Source organism: Telmatherina bonti, assembly GCF_933228915.1.
Source record: "Telmatherina bonti genome assembly, chromosome: 17".
Lineage (NCBI taxonomy): Eukaryota > Metazoa > Chordata > Actinopteri > Atheriniformes > Telmatherinidae > Telmatherina > Telmatherina bonti.
Genome location: NC_136615.1, coordinates 18,394,208 through 18,412,866, shown reverse-complemented (window position 1 = coordinate 18,412,866; position 18,659 = coordinate 18,394,208). Strand labels below are relative to the sequence as shown.

The 18,659-nt window shown below is 41.1% G+C and overlaps 1 protein-coding gene across 3 annotated transcripts in view; it reads left to right on the top strand.

The window, feature by feature from the left end:
• Positions 1–18,659, top strand: part of dnm1a (dynamin 1a) — a gene marked incomplete at both ends in the record, with an annotated part of 48,978 nt that overhangs the window by 4,158 nt on the left and 26,161 nt on the right. For all 3 annotated transcript variants that reach the window (XM_079257254.1, XM_079257252.1, XM_079257253.1), the window contains 9 exons: positions 9,909–9,982; positions 10,330–10,479; positions 10,650–10,853; positions 11,026–11,124; positions 12,119–12,279; positions 12,384–12,526; positions 12,605–12,740; positions 14,353–14,420; positions 16,003–16,141. In XM_079257254.1, the coding sequence (XP_079113380.1) occupies positions 9,909–9,982; positions 10,330–10,479; positions 10,650–10,853; positions 11,026–11,124; positions 12,119–12,279; positions 12,384–12,526; positions 12,605–12,740; positions 14,353–14,420; positions 16,003–16,141 (1,174 nt within the window). The remainder of the gene's footprint in view (positions 1–9,908; positions 9,983–10,329; positions 10,480–10,649; positions 10,854–11,025; positions 11,125–12,118; positions 12,280–12,383; positions 12,527–12,604; positions 12,741–14,352; positions 14,421–16,002; positions 16,142–18,659) is intronic.

Genomic DNA, 18,659 nt, shown 5'->3' with positions numbered 1-18,659 from the left:
ATCAGTGAAGGCTGCTGGCATTTGCACAACCTAAGAGGACACTGTGAACCTACAGCATGAATGCTTTTCTCTCCTTTCTGCCATCACTGCTCCAACCCCCACTTTAAGCTTATGATATACAGCTGGTGTCATGTTACATAACTGGGGCTGAAGGGTGGACGAGTTGTGATGAGCAGCAGCAGGACAGTGTGCTGTAGATGCAGTGAGGCCCTTATTCTGTTCCCCCTGTGGAGGAGGGATGAATGAGCAACGCTGACTGGGATCGTCCCTTAATGACTTACAGTATGCAAGATAATTATAGTTTCACATCATGCCCTCGAACCTCACAAGATTAACTGTCTTCTGGGCTGCAAAATCTCTTTCCAGTGTTCTTACTTTTAGAGAAAACTGTGTATTTTGTTTGGGGTAATGGGTCCAATGACTATAGCTTGTCATAGCTTTCTAACAATACCTGGAAATTGATGCTTAACTGTTGCACCTCTGTAATGGAAATAATACAGTCAGTATAGGAATATAACTATGTACATTTTCTCTTTACTTTTATACATATTTGATGTATTTGTACTGTACTCCTCCCTCTTCTTTTCATGATGTTTATCCTTCTGTCCCACTACAACCCAGAGGAAAACATTTCACTATTAACTTCTCTACATTTGTTGGAGCATTTCAGTTAATTTCACACATGACTTTCATCACAAAGTCTTAAGGAATATTCATATTGATCTCAGTCAATCATTAGCGAATTATTGAAATCAGAAAACATCAAAGCTGAAAATAATCACTGCGACAGTTTGATGTAACTGAAAATAACTTTTACCTCCAAGAACGGTAAAATCCTGATAAAAACATGAGTGAGGGAAATCTAGAGGTTTAATCTCTATAAGGTTTCAATCAATTAAAAGCACTTTTGCTTTAACACAGGGTTTTTTTTTCTTGTGGCAAGGCACAAAAAGTATTAAAAAATTGATATTTCTTCACTATAATCCTTATTAAAGTTATGTGAATTCAAGTTAGTTTTCTATAATAGATGTAAAAACAATAGATGATGATCCAGAGTGGTTTATAGCAAATAGGAGGGATATGAAAGTGAGTAAGTGGACAAATGATGCATGAAAAAAAAAATCTGCCTGTGAGCAGTTTTTGACTTATAGAGAAATTTACAGTAATTTCTACTGGTTTCAGTTCAGCTTTATTTGTATAGCACCAATTCACCATAAAATAATACCAAGGCACTTTACATGACAACATCAATTCATAGATCAGTTTATGATCATTATGTTCATACAAGCTAATTTATGAAAAAATTTATTGATGAAATTTATGAAAAGTGATTGGGAGGCATGGTCCCCCCCTCTGAACCCAAATGGTGTTTTGTTATTGGACTTCTGTGCTCGTCATGGATTGTCTATAACGAACACCATGTTCCAGCTTAAGAGTGTCCATATGTACACCTGGCATCAGGATTCCCTGGGCCGCAGTTCAATGATCGACTTTGTAGTCGTATCGTCGGACCTTCGGCCACATGCCTTGGACACTCGGGTGAAGAGGGGGGCGGAGCTGTCAACTGATCACCACCTGGTGGTGAGTTGGCTCAGATGGTGGGGGAGGAAGCCGGTCAGATCTGGCAGGTCCAAATGTGTTGTGAGGGTCTGCTGGGAACGTCTGGCTGAGTCCCCTGTCAGAGCGAGCTTCAACTCCCACCTTCAGCAGAGCTTCGAACATGTCCCGAGTGAGGCGGGGGACATTGAGTCCGAATGGGCTGTGTTCCGTGCCTCTATTGCTGAGGCGGCCAGCCGGAGCTGTGGCTGTAAGGTCGTTGGTGCCTGTCGTGGCGCTAATCCCAGGACTCGTTGGTGGACACTAGCAGTGAGGGATGCCGTCAAGCTGAAGAAGGAGTCCTATCGGGCCTTCTTGGCCTGTGGGACTCTGGAGGCAGCTGATGGGTACCGGCGGGCTAAGCGGCATGCGGCTTCGGCTGTTGCCGAGGCAAAAACTCGGGCATGGGAGGAGTTCGGCGAGGCCATGGAGAAAGACTTCCGGACGGCTTCGAGGAGATTCTGGTCCACCATCCAGCGGCTCAGGAGGGGGAAGCAGTGCTCCATCAATACTGTGTACAGTGGAGATGGGGAGCTGCTGACCTCAACTCGGGACGTTGTGGGTCGGTGGAGGGAATACTTCGAAGACCTCCTCAGTCCTACCAACACGTCTTCCCATGAGGGAGCAGAGCTGGTGAACTCAGGGGTGGACTCTCCTATCTCTGGGGCTGAAGTCGCTGAGGTGGTCAAAAAGCTCCTTGGCGGCAAGGCCCCGGGGGTGGATGAGATCCGCCCGGAGTTCCTTAAGGCTCTGGATGCTGTGGGGCTGTCCTGGCTGACACGCCTCTGCAGCATTGCGTGGACATCGGGGGCAGTACCGCTGGATTGGCAGACTGGGGTGGTGGTCCCCCTTTTTAAGAAGGGGGACCGGAGGGTGTGTTCCAGTTACAGGGGAATCACACTCCTCAGCCTCCCTGGTAAGGTCTATTCAGGGGTCCTGGGGAGGAGGGTCCGCCGGATAGTCGAATCCCGGATTGAGGAGGAGCAGTGTGGTTTTCGTCCTGGTCACGGAACAGTGGACCAGCTCTATACCCTCTCTGGGGTCCTGGAGGGGGCATGGGAGTTTGCCCAACCAGTCTACATGTGCTTTGTGGACCTGGAGAAGGCATTCGACCGTGTCCCCCGGGGGCTCCTGTGGGGGGTACTCCGGGAGTATGGGGTACCGGACCCCCTTGTACGAGCTGTCCGGTCCCTGTACGACAGGTGTCAGAGCTTGGTCCGCATTGCCGGTAGTAAGTCGGATTCGTTTCCGGTGAGGGTTGGACTCCGCCAAGGCTGCCCTTTATCACCGATTCTGTTCATAACTTATATGGACAGAATTTCTAGGCGCAGCCGAGGTGTTGAGGGGATCCGACTTGGTGGCCTCAGGATTGGGTCCCTGCTTTTTGCGGATGACGTGGTCCTGTTGGCTTCGTCTGGTTGTGATCTCCAGCTCTCGCTTGAGCGATTCGCGGCCGAGTGTGAAGCGGCTGGGATGAGAATCAGCACCTCAAAATCTGAAACCATGGTCCTCAGCCGGAATAAGGTGGATTGCCCTCTCCAGGTCGGGAGTCAGGTCCTGCCTCAAGTGGAGGAGTTTAAATATCTCAGGGTCTTGTTCACGAGTGAGGGAAGGATGGAGCGCGAGATCGACAGACGGATCGGTGCGGCGTCTGCAGTAATGCGGGCTCTGCGCCGGTCTGTCGTGGTGAAGAAGGAGCTGAGCCAGAAGGTGAAGCTCTCGACTTACCAGTCGATCTATGTTCCTACCCTCACCTATGGTCATGAGCTGTGGGTCGTGACCGAAAGAACGAGATCTCGTATACAGGCGGCTGAAATGAGTTTCCTCCGCAGGGTGGCCGGGCTCTCCCTTAGAGATAGGGTGAGGAGCTCGGTCATCTGGGAGGGGTTCAGAGTAGAGCCGCTGCTCCTTCGCATCGAGAGGAACCAGTTGAGGTGGCTCGGGCATCTGGTCAGGATGCCTCCTGGACGCCTCCCTGGTGAGGTGTTCCAGGCACGTCCCTCTGGGAGGAGACCCCGGGGAAGACCCAGGACACGCTGGAGGGATTACATCTCTCGGCTGGCCTGGGAACGCCTTGGGATCCCCCCCGCAGAGTTGGCAAATGTGGCTGGGGAGAGGGAAGTCTGGGCTTCCCTGCTTAGGCTGCTGCCCCCGCGACCCGACCCCGGATAAGCGGCAGAAGAATGATGGATGGATGGATGGATTTATGAAAAGTCAAGAAAAGCAATGGATTGCATTGACTCTAGTCTATAAGTCAGTCCCCCACGAAGAGCACACACGGGGCAGTGTGCATGCTCTATTTTGACTTCAGAATATCTCTTTCATTACTTTTCCAGCCATCAAGGACTGCTGTCAAATTCACTGTCTTTCTACTAAAATTAATCAGCTCTTCCAACATTTTTATTCTATCAAAGCACTCCGACAGTGAAAAATGAAAAATTGTGTTGCTGATTTTTGTTTTAACCAATTAATTAATAGCTTGGTCAATGTTCAGTTGAAACTCATTGAAAAGTTTTGTCACCTCATGGACATGAAAGCAGGTAATGCTGTGGGTTTTGGTATTTAAATGGTTGAAAATAAAAAAAAACAACAGAAAACAGAAACTAAACTTCAATTACACAGTTTCTTTCTCAGGAAATCATTAGGAATTTGTGGGAGCTGTAAAATAAGACATTGCTGGTCTCGTTGGACTAATAAAATCCGTTTTAAAGACTAAGGTAAACTATAAAAGCTGAATAGAGTACAAAAACAGTGAGAGTGAGAAAGCAGGCAATGAGATACAGAGAGGGAGAGAGGACATCACTTGTTCTGACACTGCTACAAAGGATTAGCGCTAATCTCTGTTTGGGTCGCAGTTTCCCTGCAACTCGTTCTCCCATTGGCTGCGATTTAATCTCGATTCCCACCATCCACCAATCAGTAATATCATTGGCTCCATCTTCCACAGTGGTTTACGGCAATGTGTGTGCATGAGTGCGTCCTATTCTTCCTCTAAACCTGTCTCCTGATGTTAAGGCCTGTTGTGAGGGAAACCTGCCGGTTTGTGTTGGGTCACTGCTGTTGAGGCTCAAAATGCTGCATTAGAACAGGATTAGATGAAGCTAACTCTCTGAATGTGTCTGGGAATCAGAAGGGAAGAGACACATTTGTATACAGGGAACAATATGGAAGTTTGCCTGATTAGATTTGTGACTGTGTCAAATATAAAAATATGTGACTGATATGTGAATAAAGAGACACATACAAGATCCATAAAAAAACAACAACAAACAACAGTGACAAGACATAAAAGAAACCCACCCTATAAAAGTAGTTCCTGTTAGGGGAGTTGTAAAGTCAAAATGCCGGCTGAAAATATCTGGTGCAACACAAAATGGCATTTGAAACGAAAGCATCAAATATAAATGTTGTGTTTAAGTTAAAAACCCTGTGTGTGTACACTAATCCCTGATTTTGTTTGTGTTTGTGTGTTTTTTTGACACCCGATTATAAAGGAAGTAGTGAGTCACCGCTCTTCACTGGCACTTACATGTTTGCGTAGGTGTGTGTGTACTACAGAAGATAGAGGGAATGAATGAATCAGTGGCTGAGTGACCCCCAAAATGTAATATTTAGCTTTTTTTGTGTGTGAAACTGATTTCACAGCCATCACTCAAATGAATACGCTGGCGCTCAGCTCTGGGTTGGTGACCTGCAGTACTTCAGCATCCTCACAATCACATACAACATCCACAGCTACAGATTAGGAGTTTAAAAGTTTAACATCTCAGAAAAAGGAGATAAAATACTCCAAAACATTATACATTTCGACCGCTTGATAGTATTTTCAATAAGCATAATCAGCTTTGCCTTTTTCAGCTACACTATGAAGTACATGTAGCTAATCATGCTTCCACCTCTCAAGACTGTGCCGTCATGTTGTCAAACTTTAATTATAATGTCTTAAACTTCACCATCTTAGTCCAAAACTGTAAGAAAAAATTTAATTGAAGGGAACTCAAGTCTGCTGGTTAAACAAATATGTTTTCAGTTGTATCAGTGGGAGACAGGTATTTGTTCAGCATTGTGAAGCTACCAGTGGATCTCATGTTGCCTCCTGTGGATTAAAGGACGGGTTTCAGTATATGGGCTTGTGTTGGTACACCTTGTAAATGCTTGTTTGGGTTGTAGATCAGGGACTGTGGATTTCTGTGCTGATTGTATTTATCTGGATTGGAATCTTCTTTACGTCTGTATTCCTTCTGTTAGCTTTTTCCGTTTTAGTAATTTTTTTTTTGTTTTTATCCCTGCACTTCACTGCAAACAACACAAAGAAGAGTCAATGACTTGTAAGACTGAAGGTGCTTTTATGCAGCTGAGTGTCCCTCTGCCAAGTGCTTCATGGCGGACATCCTGATGTAACCTTGAATTATTGTAATTTATCTGTGTCATCCTGGTTTTTGTCCAATTTGTGTCTTTCCCTTCCTAGCCCAGTACTTTGCATTCCTGGTCTGGGGATTGTGTCTGCGTAGGTGCTTTCATCCTCCTCCTCCTCACCATGAGGAATATATAACAGAGGAGGGTAGCAGAGGGTGGGGACTGTCGCCCTGTTGAAAGGATTAGGTAAATAATGAGTTGAACCGGTGTAGAGAAGAGAAAGTCTCCACCACCAGCGTGCGTTGGGTTTAGAGGCTGTATTATTTTTCAGTAATTGAAGAGTAAAGAAGCAGTTAAACATATACAAGTAAAACTCAGCCTGTCAGTGGTTTCCCCCTTCATGTGGGAGGATGAGGAGGAATAGAGTGTAAGGAAGACCTGCAGCTAAGACCATCTGTCATCTCCATTAGAAGTCCAAGTGGGATCGGGAAAGCCGCAAACATAAAGATGCCAGGCAGCTAGACCAGCAGGTACACATAAATGCCATGAGGCGGAAGGGATTCCTTTCATTTTACAAGGAGTAGAATTAAAAAAAGGGGAAATAAAGCTGCTAAACACGATGTCTTTTAGTACATACATTAAGTGGCAAAGTGTAAGTTTATATATATATATATATATACACTATTCACAAAAAGTTAGGGATATTCAGCTTTTGGGTGAAATTTCACAACAAGCCTAAAATGCATTCAAACCTGTACAGGTGAACTTAATGTGATCTTCTCTAAGCTTTTAAATGCACATGTCCAACTGTTAAATGTTTCAATAAATTTTGCACAAGTTGCTGTTCTCTAACAAGGAGCTTAACGGCAAAAATCACGGCAGGTGTGTGATCCTTGAATTGACCAATAAATGTCCTGGTTCAATTAGAGCTGGTGTTTAAACAGTTGTCCTCATCATGCTGTTCACATTTTGACATCATGAGACCAAGACGACACCTAACAATGGAACAACAGTCCCTTGCCATTGCGATGCTTCAAACAGGACGTTCTCAGACAGAAGTGGCCACTGAGCTTGGAGTGTCACAGAGTGTCATCAGCAGGTTGCAACAGAGATATGGAGAGACTGGAAGAGTCACAGAAAGGCCTAGAAGTGGACGTCCTTTGGCCACATCCCGTGCTGATGACCGCTACATTGTGAACACTGCCCTGAGAAACCGGATGATGAATGCCACTCAACTCCAGGCACGTTTAAGAGAGGTGAGAGGCACCCAAGTGTCACGTCAGACCATTCGAAACCGTTTCCATCAGCGTGGTCTGCGTGCTAGACGACCTGCACGGGTACCTGACCACACCACCAGGCACAGGCATCATCGTCTTGCATGGGCCAGGGAGCATTTACGCTGGACGAGGAACCAGTGGGCCTCAGTGCTGTTCTCTGATGAAAGTCGATTCACACTGAGCAGAAATGATGGCCGGCAACGATGTTGGAGGCGTCAGGGAGAGCGCTATGCATCAGCCACTGTTGTCACCAGGCGAGCTTTTGGTGGTGGCGGTGTTACAGTGTGGGCAGGGGTGTCCACTTGGTACAGAACTGCCCTACACTTTGTGAATGGTACAGTGACAAGCCCATACTACCTGAATAACATCATTAATCCAGTGATTGTGCCCCTACATGAACAGCACAGGCCTAATTTCATCTTCATGGACGACAATGCTCCTGCTCATCGAGGCCGCATCATCAGGGAACGGCTGTTGGAGACTGGTGTACCTCAAATGGAATGGCCTGCACTCTCTCCAGACCTGAATCCCATTGAAAACCTGTGGGATCAGCTGAGCCGTCGTGTAGAGGCTCGAAACCCTGCATCCCAGAACCTCAATGACCTGAGGGCTGCCCTTCAAGAAGAGTGGGATGCCATGCCTCAGCAGGCAATAAGTTGCCTTGTGAACAGCATGAGACGTCGTTGTCAAGCTGTAATTGATGCTCAAGGGCACATGACCAGATATTGAGACGTTCAAATTTTTTGTTGTGGTGTAACTACCATTGTTGTTACCTTTTGTGTTGAATGAATTTTTTGAGATGAGGAAATCAGTAGTGCATCCTTCTACTTAAATGTCTTACTTTTATGATATTATATCACTGTAGCATGAACATATTGCATTTTCCATAAATTTCACCTGAAAGCCAAATATCCCTAACTTTTTGTGAGTAGTGTATATATATATATATATATATATATATATATATATATATATATATATATATATATATATATATATATATATATATATATATATATATATATATATGTAGCCTCACATGTACTGTAGGCTACTTTCTTATTCTGAGCTGGTGTTAAATGGATTATGGCTAGATTAAGTGTCTTTTTTTCCTAAAACTCACCAAATGTATCATCATCATGCTGCAAATGTGGCAATAAAAGGTGATGTGATGAGTATCCAAGGAATAGAAGCAAAGGTTGCTCAAATCTTGACTAAACGTTTTTTTTTGTTTCTTTTTATTTACTGAAAATGACTTGACAGCTAAGTAACAAATATCTACTTGGTGAAATTAATCTCCCTTGTGATAGTACAATTGTGTGAACCTTAGCAAGAACAGCTGCTGCTGCTAATGGAGGTCTCACGTTAAACAAAACATCTACTTTACTCTCTGCTCATGACTCAGAACCACTTCAAGCTTTCCTTCAGGTCCAAAAAACAGTTTAATCTTTTTCTTAAACATACCAGTTATTTGATTACTGTTGGATTCTCTCATCAGATGCTGATCAGATCAATCAGGGATATTGATCTTTAGGCTAATTTTATATTTAGTGTTTCATCTGAATGTTCTGTTGCGTTCCTGTTATCAGCCGACAAAAAAGCACAGATACCTTTTGAATCCACCTTTTAAATAAAAGCTGCAGCGCAAGTGTCTTTTGCAGGCCTCCTTATTGTTCATGCACCACTGAATGACAACGGGCTTGTCAGCTGGTGGAGGAGCGTGCTGTGCCAGTGGCGAGTTGAAGCTGAGGTTGTATAAGCAGCTGAAAGAAAACAATGTCTTGCACATGAAAAGCATACAAACACGCTTGCAGGCAGTGGTCAGTATAAACACATGTTCTCATGGTGTCACAAGCACACATTTAACACAGATCACACTGATGTCATCACTTGCTGATGTAAGACTCTTTGTAGTGTCTGATATTTTGAAATCCAAACAGAGAAGCTCAAAAAAATATAATAAATTAAAATACTTGGAAGACACATTGTGTCAACATGAGATGTGTCGCCAGATGTTTGAACATTTGATGTTAATGCTGTGATATTTCTGCATGCAAGTGCACTATTTAGACATTACACAGATTTCTTGTGGAAATCCAACCCCTTTTTTTTTTAAAATTAAAAGCTATTGTTAATGAAAGCAAATTGCTTTGACTGAATTTAAAAGTAGAACAAGGAAAACAACAGAATTTGAAGCTTTAAACAACTTCTTTCTTGATTTTTAAAAAAATCTTATGATTAAATGTTAAAAAAAGATGGAAACTTGTTTACTACTCGTTGCTGCAGTCTTGAAAGCAAGATGTTTACCATACTTGCAGGATTGCAAAAGTAAATGCATTTTTTTTTAACGATATGCTGTCCCTTGTATTTGTTTTATCACTTGTGTAGAGTTGGGGACTGTAAACCTTCAGAAGGAGCTATGGGACACTTTTCTGACTTTCAAAAGCCTGTGATGGTTTCATCATTCTATGCTATTTATTTTACTAATATTCAACTTTTTCTTAAATAGATGTGTGACATATATTTTTTTGTATTTTTGCACTTATCCATGACACAGTTTAAGTTTCTAAAAAGAAAATATTATTTGCTGTAGTAATACTTAATACAGACTGCAAGATTTAATCATTTAAAAAAATTTTAAAGACATTTTTCAGTGGGTCGTGTGTTTTTGTTTCATAGGGATTTCCTCCCTCGTGGGTCTGGCATTGTGACACGTCGTCCTCTGGTTCTGCAGCTGATGAATTGCCCCACAGGTAAAACATGAAATTCATTTTTTAATCATCCCTCAACATCCTTCCCACTCTACTTATCTCTGCAGACTCAATAGTGACAGCATCCTCATGTTACCATGGTTACACAAAACTGTTAATTAAAGGTTTACTCAAGGTTTTTTTTCCCACAGTTTAGTCATGGCGTGAAACAGAAATGAATTTTCCTCCGTTTGTAAAGTCATGCTGGATTTAAACTCAGCAATGTTGTACAGTATTTTTTCTTGTAAAATAATATTATCTAAAGCATTGTTGATTCAAGACCTTGTGATTTTTTTTATTCATAAATTATTTGTATGAACTATTTGTGTAAAACTATTTGTCTTCTACAGAATATGCTGAGTTCCTCCACTGTAAGGGCAAGAAGTTCACAGATTTCGATGAGGTCCGGCAGGAGATCGAGGCAGAGACGGATCGGATCACGGGAGCAAATAAGGGCATCTCCCCTGTTCCCATTAACCTGCGTGTCTATTCCCCTCACGGTGAGGATGATGCAGCTTTGTTTCTACATGTTGTTTTCCTTCTGTGTTAACTGTAAACTTGATCTTACTTGTAAATTCTGCATGTTAAGCATTGCTGTCAGCTTTTATTAACCATCAGTGCATCTTTCTTTGTGTTTTCTCTGTTTTTCTGCTCTCATTCCTCCTCTCAGTGCTGAATCTTACACTGGTGGACCTGCCTGGAATGACTAAGGTGCCCGTAGGTGATCAACCTGCAGACATCGAGTTCCAGATCAGAGAAATGTTGATGCAGTTTGTCACCAAAGAGAACTGCCTGATGCTGGCCGTGTCCCCAGCCAACTCAGATCTGGCCAACTCTGACGCTTTAAAAATTGCCAAAGAGGTCGACCCTCAGGGTGAGTGCATGCATACTAGCAAACACTCATATTCTAAGTCCTGTGATAGTATTTGTACTGTTTTATGGATAATGCACTCTGCAGGAATGAACTGTTTTCTCGTTAGACTAATCTTTAGTTTTTCAGATTAGATGGTTCATATAAATTTTGTTTTTGGTTCTTGTGGATGTAGGTATGAGGACCATTGGAGTGATCACCAAGCTGGACCTGATGGATGAGGGGACAGATGCTAAAGACATCCTGGAGAACAAACTGCTTCCACTCAGAAGGGGTGAGCACACATAAAAGCACATGCATACCCTTTTCCTTGTACCTCAAGGCCAGTGCAGCGAGACATTGTTTCCCTCTTGTGGTAGTAAGGCAGCCGCACTAAAAACTGGGGAAAAAAAATTTAAAAACAGAAGGGTTGGATGGTGAGAGGGAATGTAATATAGCAGCAAAAATAAGAAATCAAAAGACAGTAAAAAAAATGTAGAAGAAAGAAGAGAGAAGGAATTGGAGGGAAGCAAGGATGAAATCATTTTGAAAAAAAAACTTGCATGTATTTTGTGGGTTTTTGTTAGTGCTATGTGCTGATGTGGTGCTTTTCTTTTCCGTTTGCACTTGGTTAGACCCCAGGCATGTGTTTTTGAATATTTTCCACGTCCTCTGTTTTTCTATGTTTTTTTTCCCCTTCTATCCAAAGCGGTGGATGTTCAGACTTACAAGGCTGCTGGCTCAACGTTGTCGTTAAAGGGCATCAAATGGCTTTTAACAGAGTGATGCATGAGAAAACTTAACTGAAGGTGAAACTGGATCCTTATGACCTGAACTCTTCTAGTTATTTCTCCAGTTTCCATTTTCCTTTCTGTTTTTTTTTTTTTTTGTTGTTGTTAAAAAAACATTGCAAAATCAGTTTTTGGTTACATTTAATTTATCTTTCCTTGCTTTTGCTCCTCTGTTAACCCATCATCTATACTATTTCCTCAGTCTTGGGTTTTGGGCCGAATATTAAACGAGTATCCTGGAGGCACTTTTTCTGCCTAGAATTAACTTCATATGTAGAAAACAAGAGTGTAGAACAATCTGGCGCAGTTTGAGACTAATCTATATCACACCAGAGCCAAAATACAAAACTGTTTTCCAGCCTGCTCTCACAATCTTTTAGGAAGTCATAAAAGAAGTTGGAGCGGATTCTGTAACAGTAAATCTCAGTCTTTCTTACTGGGTCCTACTCAGTCTTCTGTATTGTAAAAGTGTGTGGGACTCCATTCTGTTCTGTTCAGGTTACATCGGCGTGGTGAACAGAAGCCAGAAGGACATAGATGGAAAGAAGGACATTAATGCTGCTATGGCTGCTGAGAGGAAGTTCTTCCTCTCCCACCCTGCATATAGGCACCTGGCTGACCGGATGGGCACACCCTACCTGCAGAAAGTCCTCAATCAGGTGTACAGACAAAAGTGCAGTTTGATAGAATTAGCTAAACAGCCTAAGCTTGCTCATTTTCCCAGTATCCCCAGTGATCTTATAATGATTTTTAACTTGTGCAGCAACTGACGAACCACATCAGGGATACTCTGCCTAACCTGCGAGCCAAGCTGCAGAGTCAGCTCCTCTCTATAGAAAAGGAGGTTGAGGAGTATAAAAACTTCCGACCCGATGATCCATCTCGCAAAACTAAGGCTCTCCTCCAGTGAGTAAATAGATGGTTAGATAAGTAGGTATATAAATTATATGCTAACATATTGTATGCATCTTCACTCTCCTGCAGGATGGTGCAGCAATTTTCTGTGGACTTTGAGAAGTGTATAGAGGGCTCCGGAGACCAGATTGATACAGCCGAGCTGTCAGGTGGTGCCAGGATCAACCGTATCTTCCATGAACGATTCCCTTTTGAACTGGTCAAGGTATGTGGGACGAGCTTTTAATCACTGGTCACACTGTTAGTTAAAACACGACACTCACTTCATCTCAATTCAAAAGAAAATCACTGAAGTTTAAGGAGTTGAAAGATGCTGGCAGGTTATGAAATTAAAGGCCATTTTGGGAACTCAGGTATTTATAGTGTTCCAGACTTTTAAGAGACTGAAACAAATGTAGTTTAATCTTTTGTCGTCAGGGAGAAAATATTAGCGAGGGCCCCACATATCTGCAATTATTATGTATTTCTTTTCTGGATTAAACAATATGTTTAATTTGTTTTTAAATACAAATGTTACTATTTAACTTTGAAAGATGGCTTGATTTGATACAAGCTAATTAATCTGAGCTCCCTGCACATCATTAGATGGAAACAAACACATTAAAAAATTAAAATTCAAAGAGATATCAGTATGATAACTAGAAGCATTAATATTTTGAGGACCCTTCTAATTACTAAAAGATTAGTTAAAAAAATTTGAGAAATAAAGAATAAAATTCAGTCCAATAAAATGGTTTCAAATAAATCAGAAAAAGAAATGAAAGCATGAAAACAAATTTGGCTTTAAGAAAACCTTTTGTCTCTGCATCTTTATTGTATCATTGTTTTTTGGCCCTTGGAAAAATTTCTCCTTTTTGCAATCATCTTCTTTGGAGGACTTAACAGATGCTTTTGTGTAATAAACTTTTTATTTATTTATTTATTTATTTATTTTTGCACCGAGTTAATGTTGAATTGTCACCTCAGGAAAGGTGCAGCGGTAGTTGATATGTTGTAGGATTTCCCAGTTTCCTTCGGTATTGCAGTAATTTATTGCAAAGAGCAGGACCTTCCACAAGTGGAATACAGCCATCATAAATACAACTGTGGATTTCCTGTTTGACATGTTGAGCTGTCTGTTGGGAGAAAATATCAAGCATGCTCTCCTCTATCTGAAAAACGGTTTCTTTACCTTAGTCACTGCATCCATGTCTACTTTACCTACCACGTCATCTGAATCCAACTTTAACACTGAGTCCCCCCCAAACCTGATTTTTCTCATTTACCTTCTCTATCATCATCTGTTTCTCAAAGCCTTTTACCTAAAGCCCCTTCATGCCCTCTTACTCGTGATCCCCTTTCACCTCCTCTCACTTTCTTCTGCTGCTCTTCCTCCCCTTCCTCTCCTCCTTCTCATCCAGTCCTCTTCTCTGTCCTCTTTCATCCTCCCTCTGCGGATATAAAACTTAGAGTTTGTGGCTGAGGCCGCAGAAAAATGGACTTCCCACTGAGGGGACGGAGCAGGTTACTGCCTAACCACAGAATTGACTCAAAACACAGAAAACCTCCATGCGTTCCAGATTCATTAGAAGTCAATTCATCATCATGTTTTATGTGTTTATAGTACATGTTTCGGAAGAAAACATCAAACCTGGAGAAAGCAGGGATGAATGTGGCATTGTAGTAAATAAAGGAGAAATAGTTGAACAAATATATGAAAAGCAGATGTTGGAAGACCGGTAGACGACCTTGTATGAAAGTCTGAAGGACCTTGTTTGTGTGACAGAATGAAAACGTTGGTGTTTGTATGTTTAATTTTCTTTTTGCCTGTTTTTCAGATGGAGTTTGATGAGAAAGAACTCCGCAAGGAAATCAGCTACGCTATCAAGAACATTCATGGCATCAGGCACGTCCTACATTCACATATGCTCTCCTTTCATTCTTCTTTCTTTCTTCACCATCCTTCTTTGCTGAATTTACTGCTTCTCTAAAACAGACCAACACCTCCTAATCAAATTAATGCTCTTTTGCAAACGGAAATAAAAAAAAAAAAAGCACTTATGTCCTCCATGTGACATACCTGATTGTACATTAATACATCTGCTGGGTGGCTTTATGCACTTTTAGGCTCACATGTGTAGAAGCTCATGGTCCTCATCCTCTCATCCTATTTGTATATGAATTATGTGTATTTTTCTTTACAATATATCATCCAATAAGGCTAAAACGAAAGAAGACATACAAAATTAGAATTTTGTTTGAATCTAAAATGGATGTTGAGTTTATTTAATGATAACTTAAATTAAGCCTTATTTGATTGTGAATCTAGACTTAAGGGGCCATTAGCTTGATGCTACTGGTGATGTTTAATAAGAAAACAAAAAAACAAAACAAAAAAAAAAAACAACTTCAGTATGTGCTGTTAGTCTCTGATGAATTAGCAAGGAATGCATTTCTCTTCTGTACCTGTAAAAAATTATCAGTTTTAGACCAAGCTCAAATCCAGAGCTTCTTCTAAATGTAATGCAGCCTTCATTCCTACATCTGCAATTGTCTTATTATGTCAAATCAAAACGCTGCTTGAAAAAGGGTTGTTTGTAGCCTATATTGCAGTCCAAGCATCAGTTTGTAGTATTCCACATGTTGATGATGGTAAAGTATCGCTGTATTTCAAAGCCCTGCCCAGAAGTTTATAAGAAAATTACATGCTAACTATGCATAAAAAAATCCTGTGTAGCACATTCATTATGCTCATCACCATCTACACATTACCAATAAACTGTAAAATTAGTGTTTTATGTGATTAGAAATATTTTTGTTATACCATCTATGTAACAGAAAATCCTCTTCTGATATTACTTTTTCTTTTAAGAATGTGTTTAGAGCATTCAGACCATTTCTAGAGAAATATAAGCTGTATATTTTACAGCTGAAATAACAATGAGAGGGTTTTACAATCTGATGCAATAAGATATGATACAATATATTTAATTGTCCACATGGAGAAGCTTGTTTTTGACCTAAGTGCTGTATTGCCTTCTCCTGACTGGCATGTTGTTGCAACTTCTTCTGCAGCGTTGGAAAATGTCTGCCAGTATTCACATTATTATAAGGAACGCTAGCAAATATTAACATATTATGTTGGTTATTTTCCCTAAAAAGTTGATTTAAGTTTAGGAAACAGTAATTCTTAAACACAAACATTGTTACAGTGGGCTTGCAGATTACAGAAGACAGAACCGCTACTAAGCAGAAAACCAATACAGCTTTCACTACTTTTTACATGTGAAGCCACCATTTTGGATCAATCTCATTCCTTTTTGCTGTTAAAATACTCAAGTTTGTGTCTGTTTATGTTTTGGGGATTGGGTAGAGCTCAGAAATCGTGGGTAAATCTTCATAATTAACACTATTCTCTCCACCCAATTCTCCTGTATTTCTTTCTCTCTTCTTTTGGCTCTGTGGCTCGTTCTATCTGTGTTGGGCAGAACTGGCCTCTTCACCCCGGACATGGCCTTTGAGACCATTGTGAAAAGGCAGATTGGGAAGATTAAAGAGCCTTGCACCAAATGTGTGGACATGGTCATTACTGAACTAGTCAATACGGTTAGGCAGTGTACCAAGAAGGTAAAAATAAATAAATACAAAGTGAACGATGGTTAGCACTTGTGTTTTTGCTTTCAACCCTTGTCCACAAAAGTCCCTTAGCTGTTCACTCCTTCTCTACTGTAACTGCCTGGCTCTCTCCAGCCCTTGTTGTTGTTGGACATCGAGGGGACACCTGGAGTGGGGGGGGGGGGGGGGGGGGGGGGGGGGGGGGGGTTGGGCTGCGGTTTACCTGCCTGCCTGTTGTACCGCTTTGGATGGATTTTGCTGGACAGGCTGGCTGTGATTGATAGTTATGCTGAAGACATCCTGTCTGGAAGCTGAGTGGACATCTAAATACAGTTGCTGATGAAAGATAAAACATATGAGCATTTAAAGTCTTTATTATAACCTATTTTCAAGACAGGAAGTCTAACATCTGCCTCGTATGTAAGGCTAATAAGTGAGGAATGTGGGCATTGTTTTCTTGTTTATTAGGACAGACTTGTATTCCAAAAAATGACTTGTTTATCATCTAAAATACCTGGCAACTGTATTGGATGACGTCAGTTTCCAGACTCTCCTGTGTGTGATATTGCAACAGTGCACCTGCAGCCATGACAGTTGCAGCTTAATGGCTATTCAGCGTACCTCAGGGGGGTTACGGATTTGTAAGCTGGGCCAAAAGAAAGCACAGTAGCCTTTATCCAAATGGATCCACTGTGAGCAGTGGTTTCTACAGCGTCTGGCCTTCAGCAGCACGGAGGCCTTGGAGAGTAAATGTTATGATTAAGCTCTGACTGGAAGTCAGTGAAAGACGTGGGATGGGTGGAGAGCGGGTCAACACCAGGAGAGAGCAGGGGGGGGGGGTCTTGGCTGAATGTGAAGGTGCACAGCTGCAGTCTCGCAGTGCGTTGCTTTGAGATTTTGGCTGGCAGAGTCGTGCAGGGTGGGGGAATCTCTCTATTTCTCACTATTCCTCTTGTCTTCTCTTTCTGTTCACTATTTCCTCATAGAGAAAAACTCAAGAATGGCCCTGTTATAGGATGGCTTCAGGGGAAACCAAACGTCTCACTTGCATTTTCTTCCTTCTGTGCTGTTTATCCTTCCAACTCCCACACCTCTCCTTGTCCTTTTCATCTTCAATCTGTTCATCTCTTCTGTTCCATCTTGATTTTTTTCATTACTTCCTCACTTTTTCCATTTGTTTTTATTATTTTTTCTATGTTGTTTCATGTTTCTCTCTTCCACTGTCTGTTCCTTTATCTCCCCTTACAATTTTTCATTTCACACTTTCACATCTCTCCTTTCCTTGTCAATTTCTCTTATTTTCTTGGTTTTGTTTCTACTCCTCTCTCGTACCACCTGCTTATCTCAACAGGACGGGGCTATTTACCCCTGACCTGGCCTTTGAGGCCATAGTGAAAAAGCAGATCCAAAAGCTGAAGGAGCCCACACTGAAGTGTATAGATATGGTAGTGAGTGAACTCACCTTCACCATACAGAAGTGTAGTCAAAAGGTAAACTTAAAATGAGAATTAAGTCACCTTCATTATATCTGTTAACATCACAGGTAGGGGTAGACTGATGGCTGGAGGTGGTTTTCTTCTGTGCTGTATTAATCACATAAACTGGCTTTTATGTTCACATGGAACTGCAATGGATTAATTTGTGCAAATTATTGACAATCTTAACAGTAATTGTAAATTACCCTAAAGGCTTATAATTCTGACTTTTTAGGTTCTTTTATAAAAAGAATGTAATGGTCCTTCATTAGGAACTGCACCTAAATAACACTTTACTTTTAAATATTATTTACTTTTACATAAACTAGTAAAGTTACTATGCTTTTTCTTTGTTTTTCTTGTTAAAGAAAGAAAGATAAAGCTGAGGTGATTAGTCTTGTAGAATGTCAACTGAAGTATTGGAAAAAAAACCCTATTTTTATTTGATGGTTGACTCAGAAATGATCAGCTATGTTTTCAACCCCAAAAATGACTATTATTGTGGTACTGAAGGAAAATTCATGGAACCACTATTATGAATAATCTTTGTTCTCTATAAAAAAAAAACAAAAAAACAGGAGTATCAAGCAAATCTAGTTAGATTTTTAAGACTGAATGTAAGTTGTAACAACTAAGCAGCTTATGACTATAAGGAATTGTAACGTCTAAGATGAATTTATTAGAAAAAAAATGTAAATAGAGGTTAAGTTGGTCAGAAAGAAAAATCTTGTTGATTTAATTCATATTTTAAAAAAGTAAATTAAAGATGACCCAGCAAATATCAGTCTATCCTTACTCCATGTAATCTGTATTTTAATCAAACTTCTTTTGTCATTTTTATTCTGTTAGCTATCGGCCTTATATTGGCAATTTATAAAACTGCATGTTAGATATTTTCTTTCATTTAATATGATTTGATTTATTCTTAATCCTGTTTCCAAAAAATGTCAGGATTCTGTGGAAACTATTAACGAACACAATTGCACTTGTTTTCAAATAATTTTAATTCATACTTAAAATAGTGGTTATTTAAAGTAGTACAATACACCATTTCT